This window comes from Loa loa, assembly GCF_000183805.2.
Source record: "Loa loa unplaced genomic scaffold supercont3.213, whole genome shotgun sequence".
NCBI classification, from domain to species: Eukaryota; Metazoa; Nematoda; class Chromadorea; order Rhabditida; family Onchocercidae; genus Loa; species Loa loa.
The window spans coordinates 12,139-19,595 of record NW_018108393.1 but is presented as its reverse complement, the minus strand read 5'-3'; the positions used below and the strand labels follow the sequence as shown (position 1 = coordinate 19,595).

The following is a 7,457-nucleotide window of genomic DNA, read 5'->3' as shown; positions in this document are numbered from 1 at the left end:
CTCAACTTATTCAGTTCTGGTGAGTTATTTGGCTCAACTTATTTAGTTCTGGTGAGTTATCTGGCTCAACTTATTCAGTCCCAGTTAGTTACTTGGCTCAACTACTCAGTCTAAATAATGAATTCTAATCGTATTGTTATTTCTCTCAACACCGACAAATAATTCAAGCCATTTAGTCTCAAAATTTGTCACAAACGAGTTACACTTCAAAAATTTCATTTTTTGTAACTTGAAATCACCGTGTTCCGCAACAGCTGCAATATTTCGTGGATTCGTGCCAAGTTAGAGATGAAATGAACGGAATCTAAAGTGTTACTTAGGGTAATTGTAATCGTCGATATCTGAATACTAGTTTAATTATCACGATGTATCATTCCGTATGTTAAGTTATACTAATTATAGTAATTAGCGTTCTGTTAATTTGACTTGCGTTAATTCGATTCATTTGCATTAATTAGTACGCCACACTGAATGCAATAAGTTACATATAATGTGACAAGTTACATATAACTTAATAAGTTCTCTGTGCGGAAAGCTTGCAAAATTAATTTCGAAATAATTTTTGATAAATGATAGTAGATTTTGGCACTACGTAATGATAATATTTTGCCATTTGAATTTAGCGTTCCCAGAATTGAACAAAATGTCTTCCACTCAAGGTGAGCAGCAAGCATCTAAAGCGGCTACTGATGGAACAGAGAAAAAGGAGGACCAAATGGAAGTTGAAGATGTAAGTTCAGATTATCAATTCTTTAACATTTCCTTTTGCAAATTTGAAAACTGTCATTATTGATTTCAGCAATTTTGATAGGTCCAGGTAATATTTTACGAGTATGTAAAATATTGTTTTTATTATCAAACTCTTGAAAATCGATTTTGCATAACATGAAAGAAATGTGAAATTTAGCATCACATGCTCATTTTTATGTTCAAATATACAAAAGTTGGCATAAACGCAATGAATCATCTCGGGAGAAAACCGACTGCTGTAATACTGTACCTGCTGTAAACTGTACTATAGTTACTGCAAATTAGCTATTAAGCTACTGTGTAAACGCACTTTATACTGGTGATACCTTATCAGGTCGAGTGTCCTATTCTTGCTACCGTTAAAGATTTAAATGCAATAATTTTCTCTTCGTTGCAGGCAAGAGCTAAGTAATTCCTTTTGTTTTTTGTTGGATCGTAAAAATTTAACGTACTCAAAAACATATAAATATTCGAGGAATGTAGGACGAACGGTGGTCGATAAAATTATGAAATCGATGTGATGAACTAATATAATTTCAGGAACCATTGGATGAGGAGATTTTGAGAATGTCAGCGGATGATCTGAAGAGTCGAACACATTTAGTAGAAAACGAAATTCGTATCATGCGCTCTGAAATACAGCGAATCAGTCATGCGATAGATACGTTAACATCTCACGTCAAAGAAAACACTGAGCGTATCAAGGTGGGTAGGCTATTCGTCGTATTGCGTTTAAACATGTCATTTAAATCATGCCATTTAAAATGAAAATCTAAGTCTTTATTTCTTAAATTCCAGAATTACCACTTCATGTTTACTTTCCAGGTGAACAAAACACTGCCATATTTGGTATCAAATGTTGTTGAGCTGCTACTTTTGGAGGAGCTACAGGAAGACGAGGGTGCAAATGTCGATTTGGATGCACATAAAACAAAATGTGCTGTTATCAAAACATCTACTCGTGCAACATACTTTCTTCCAGTTGTTGGCTTAGTAGATCCATCAGAACTAAAGCCTGGTGATCTCGTCGGAGTAAATAAAGTTCGTTATTGAATTTTTTGAAAAAGGTTTTTGATATTCGAACATTTTCGAATTTTTGTTTTCAAAATGGTTTAATTGATTTTTTGCAACATTTTTCTTTATTTCTCTTTCTTCTTTATTGTTTATTATAGTTTAACGACGTTTTATTTAATGGTAAGCTGAGGTTGCAGGATTCATATTTGGTTCTAGAAAAATTGCCCGCGGAATATGATTCGAGGGTGAAAGCTATGGAAGTTGATGAAAGACCAAACGAACAATATAGTGATATTGGTGGTTGTGATAAGCAAATCCAGGAACTGATTGAAGCAGTTGTTTTACCAATGACACATAAGGATCGATTTCTGAATCTTGGAATACATCCACCGAAGGGTGTTTTACTTTATGGTCCACCAGGTGAAAATTTCATTAATTTCCTACTGTCCTTTATCTTTTATTTGTCGATTTTTCATTTAATTTGTAACTTCTCTTATGATGACACACAGGACTTCATTAAATCACAGCGATTTCGCTCTAATTTGCGTCAAATGTTACCTTTTTTTTAAATAGGATGTAGAAGTGTAATGGTGATTTGAAGTTATTTTGTTGCATAATTTTCCGTTTTTTTTTTAACTTTAGGTACCGGTAAAACAATGATGGCACGCGCCGTAGCAGCTCAAACAAAGTCAACATTTCTAAAATTAGCAGGACCTCAGCTAGTACAGATGTTCATTGGTGATGGCGCAAAACTTGTCCGTGATGCGTTTGCTTTGGCGAAGGAAAAGGCGCCAGCTATTATTTTTATTGATGAATTGGATGCCATTGGTACTATTAACGTTTAATTTTGCTGTGGTAATGAAACTTTTTGTGCTAGTAATTTTATTCTGTCGTTTTGTTGGATCCCTTTGAGAATGTACGTTAAATATATTCGAATTTCAAACTCACCAGAATTTTCCCACCTATACTTCTTTGAATTTCTCCAATCTTAAGCTTATGGCAATCATTTTATCCAAGTTCAAGTTGGATGTTGAGCATAGAAATATGTTTAATAACTGTATGGTGCCGTAATATCAAGTGTTTATTCTTAAAGCATGAAGTAGAAAAAGTAAAATTCGTACATGTATTACATAGTGTGTCGTACATATTGTCCTAGATATCATATATGTATAATATATGTTCCACTATAACAGATTTCAGGCACAAAACGTTTTGATTCCGAAAAAGCTGGCGATCGTGAAGTTCAGCGTACAATGTTGGAATTGTTAAATCAACTAGATGGTTTTCAGCCCAATGATGATATAAAGGTAATGAGACTAATTCATCTACACTTCAACTTAGAGGCAGTTTTTCAGAAATTGAAATCTGGGAATTTTTGGTTTAGGTGATTGCTGCAACAAATCGAGTCGATGTTTTGGATCCCGCTCTTTTACGAAGCGGTCGACTGGATCGTAAAATTGAGCTTCCAAGTCCGACCGAAGATGCTCGTGCTCGTATAATGCAAATTCATTCGCGTAAAATGAACGTCCAGTAAGCTTTTAATTGCTACAGACATTATTTTGTGAACACTTCAGGTTTTCGCAGTTTCTCAATTTTTTCACATAATGTACAAATTTGTATGGAGAGGACAATGTGGTAACAACTGACAATAAAAATCAGTTATTCAACTGAAAATGGTGTATGAGGATGAAGACTTGTTTGTTTCTGTGTGTTTCACAAAGAAATCGGCATTATTCTTGCCCAAATTAGGAAAGGGTGTCGTTGTTGAACAAGGGCGCGATATAACAGACTAATTGATGACATATAATTCGCAATGTTTTGATCAAAAATTCAAGTAAATTATAGTTCTGTTGATTACTTAGTCACTGATTTGACAAGTTTTGATATTTCTTAATACATTCATTCAAATCAGTTTAATCGAAGTTTCTTTTTCTAACAGCTTCTATACACATAAGTAGATGAGTTCCCAAATAAGAGAATTTAATATTTTTATGTAATGATATCTGCAGATTGTTAGCCATTTTAGAGTCATTGGCTACTGATGGGTTTAAATTTCGTTAAACGGACAAATGTTCCAATATTGTCTTTTTCAGCAAAGATGTTAATTTTGAAGAATTAGCCCGGTGTACGGATGATTTCAATGGAGCACAGTGTAAAGCAGTCTGCGTTGAAGCGGTATGTTTTCTTTAGTGATTTAAAAGAAATATTGATAACGTTGGGCTCAGATAATATACTTATCCATTTTGATTATCCAAGCTTTGCGATATGCAAAGTAACGTTGCTTTTTCTTTTATTAGTTTTCCAACTTTTAGCCAATTTAGCAGGTAGAGCTAGCATCTAAATCGGTATTTTTCGTTTATAAAAGGAATAGGTTGTTTATTATAAAATCATTTTGATTTTAATGAGCTTGATTAACGAGTTCTTTCAAGCTGTTGTGATAATGTACGTTATCCTCTAACCTGAACTGTTACAAAAAAAAATAATCACAGGAATACTAATTTGCAGGAATTTTTTTTGGAAAGAATTTTTGGGCCAAACTTAACTTTTCGTGGATTTTGTTTTTGTCTACTTATATTAATATCGGTATTGCAGGGTATGATTGCTCTACGACGTGATGCTGTTGAAGTGATGCATGAAGATTTTATGGATGCTATTCTAGAAGTTCAGGCGAAAAAGAAAGCCTCCTTGTATTACTACGCTTGATTTCCTTATTATATTTTGGTATTTTTATTGTTTCTGGGATTAGATTTTTTGCTATTGGGGATTACGATCATAGTAAATGAGAGGAAAATTTTATGGGAACCGAAAATGCATTCCTTATCCAGAAACTAACATTGATGAAATGAATACGGCTATTTGTTATTATTTTAGGAAATGTAACTAACTGGGTAAATTGAACAGTTGTTCTTTGTTCAAATCTAATGAGGAATAAAATATTTTCGAAAATTTTTGAATTACGCACGTTTTCTTTTACTTTTTTTTCCTAACCGACTATTCATGATGTAATCCTTTGTATATGTTTTTTTCTATCATTCAGTTAAATAAAGAAATTGGTAATTTAGATTTTCTATTTACATATTTGGCATTATCGTTTTCCATTTAATGCTGCATTTTCTTGCAATTCCATAACTATCGCACATTTCTGCTTATTGTTAATTTAGTAACTGGGAAGTGAAAAATATCTTTCCTGAAGTGGAACACGAAAAATAAATATATAAAAAAAGCCTGTCATTTGTATTAGTGCATTGGTTGGAGGATATCCGAACGAGGTTTTAAAGGATGCAAATATGGTCATTATGCTACAAATAAAGCGGTTTCCTTAATTATACTGTTAAATGTGATGAACAACGTAACATGCTGATGATATATCAATGAGTACTGTAATGTTTATTAACAGTATCGAGATCTTAATTATTGTTATTTTGATGTTGTTGCAGTGTGGTTTTACGTTCCACTACGTTTTTTACGCTACTTCGAATTGGAGGTATTTAAAATTTTATATGAATTCAGATGCTCAATCCGACTATGGGGTATGACGTTCTTTTTTTTTGGGAAAAATATTAAGAAGTTATAATTTTGAGTTCGGAAATTAAACTAATAGTTAGGTTTTCTTGGTATTCAGATAATGCTGATATTTGGGATATAACTAAACATGCTGGATTCAGGTATATTTAGACCAACCAGAATGTAAGCAACGGCATATAACCTTTAAAACTGTTCCATCCTATAGTTGGTGGTTCTAACAGTAGTTTGTTTGTCAAACTTTAGCTAATCACCTTAATAATTGATGGAAATAAATCAAATATAGATTGTGCTATCATAAAGTTAAGTATTATCACAGTGGGAAAATCTTTTCTCTTTTTATTCAATAAAAGTTTTTTATTTTCTTTTTTTTCTTTGTATTTTCAATAACTGAAAGGATTTCTCATTTTTTTTTTCAAAATTTTCAGTTGGAAGTAATCGAATGGAGGCATTTAGATAAATATAATTTATCAGCATATATCTTTACGTCATCATGCAGCATACGTTTCTTGATATATCCATTTAATTTTATCAAGTCACGCTTACAACTGCAAAAACAAAATGCAGTTTACAAAGGAATGAAACATGCGTTAGTACACATTATTCAAAATGAGGGTTTACGTGGTTTGTATAGGGTACGTTTCTTTTTTTTTTCTTGATTTAATTTATTCTGGTTGAAGTTTTTCATAATTTGTGATTTACCTAACCATCTAATTTGCGGATGAATTAAACAAAATGATCCTTCATGGTCTCTTTACAGTCGTTTCATGCATCGATCATTATCCTTTACAGCATACATTTGAAGATTCAAAGTTTAAGCATAAATCGTATCCGTCATTTAATTTTCTCCCTCACATATAAATATTCGTTGTGTAGGAGCAGCAGATTTGTATGGATATAATGATATTTTGTATATTTATTCAATAGGTTATGCAAAAATATATTTAATTTCGAGCTTTTATCGAGTTGAGAGTTATTGCTTATGTCACATTTCATTTTATAATGTTATCATAACAGTTATTTTCTAACTTAAGGGTTACTTAATGACAGTTCCTCAAAATATTGCGCCACTAATATACTGTAATGCTTACGAGAAAATACGTGAATCATTGAAATTTCATCTGGGCTTATCGTCCGATAAATTGGTTTCTTCCTTAGCTGGTATGTTTGTTCCACTCATTTTCTAAGATAATGGGGAAGCATATTGAAAAAGATAGCAGATGATGATTTGCAAGAAAGTACTTTCAAGATTATCCGGTTTTATGTAGTAACGACTCGATTGTGTTTTAGAATTGTTTGTAGCTAAACCATTTTGCTTACTCCATCTAATGGCTGGCTGTAAGCAACTAGTTTTTCCTATGTATTGAATTAAATGGCACAAACCTACCTTTCATCAAAACTTATGCTGAAGATCTCGTCAAATTATGAAAGTAATTCTAGATAAACGCATAAACTGCAGTGAGTTATAAGAGTCTGTAATGCCTTTGAATACGAAATATACTTTAAGGTGGTACTGTTTCGCTCCTAACTCAAATAATATTTGTTCCAACAGATATTACTTCGCAATATATGATTGTTTGCAACAATCCCTCTGCTTTTATTGGTAAGATTTCACGTCAACTCAAAATGTTTCAAAAAAAAAAAATTGGAGTGTCGGTTATGCGTACAATTTTTGTAGATTTATAGTGATTCTAATGTACTGATACGTAAGCTTACATTTTGCATCCACGTTAACCTAATTACCTTTGCTTGGCATTAGTTGTATGGAAGAAATATATAGGTTCTGTAGTGAGTCCCGAATTTTTTCGGTAGTTTTAATTATGTGCAATAATAGTTTCAGGTGATCCTCAACATGCTGCTGTTTTGAATTATATTCATCGAAATAAGGCCAAATTGTCATCGAGACCTGCTTTTCAAATTATCCGAGCCTTATATCATGTTGATGGTTATCGTGGCTTTTTCAGGTATAATAAGATTATAAAGACAATCTGAGAGATATATTGGTCTTAGTTAGAAAGCTAACCAAACAATCTGTCATGACATTTATGCTGATTGTAGTGCTTTAACACTTTTTGTCACCTGAAACCATTGTTACTTTATGAGTTCAGCAAAATTGTTCACAATGTCAGTTTTATTCGGAAAATTGGTACGTAACTCTTCAAGTGTGCATT

General features: G+C 32.5%; 2 protein-coding genes across 2 annotated transcripts; both read left to right on the top strand.

Moving 5' to 3' along the window:
- Window positions 1–618: 618 nt before the first annotated feature.
- On the top strand, window positions 619–4,569 carry LOAG_11027 (26S protease regulatory subunit 6A). The gene is made up of 9 exons (XM_003146550.2): window positions 619–730; window positions 1,291–1,455; window positions 1,576–1,791; window positions 1,962–2,184; window positions 2,407–2,592; window positions 2,965–3,071; window positions 3,149–3,294; window positions 3,858–3,939; window positions 4,357–4,569. Exons 1-9 carry the CDS (start codon window positions 644–646, stop codon window positions 4,465–4,467), a joined length of 1,323 nt encoding a protein of 440 aa, XP_003146598.1. The 5' UTR covers window positions 619–643; the 3' UTR covers window positions 4,468–4,569.
- A 633-nt stretch (window positions 4,570–5,202) lies between these two features.
- LOAG_11026 (ribosomal protein L13 containing protein) lies at window positions 5,203–7,278 on the top strand (the record flags this gene model as incomplete). The annotated part of the gene is made up of 5 exons (XM_020448274.1): window positions 5,203–5,294; window positions 5,715–5,921; window positions 6,321–6,447; window positions 6,794–6,889; window positions 7,127–7,278. Exons 1-5 carry the CDS (start codon window positions 5,265–5,267, stop codon window positions 7,276–7,278), a joined length of 612 nt encoding a protein of 203 aa, XP_020301568.1. The 5' UTR covers window positions 5,203–5,264.
- Window positions 7,279–7,457: the final 179 nt, after the last annotated feature.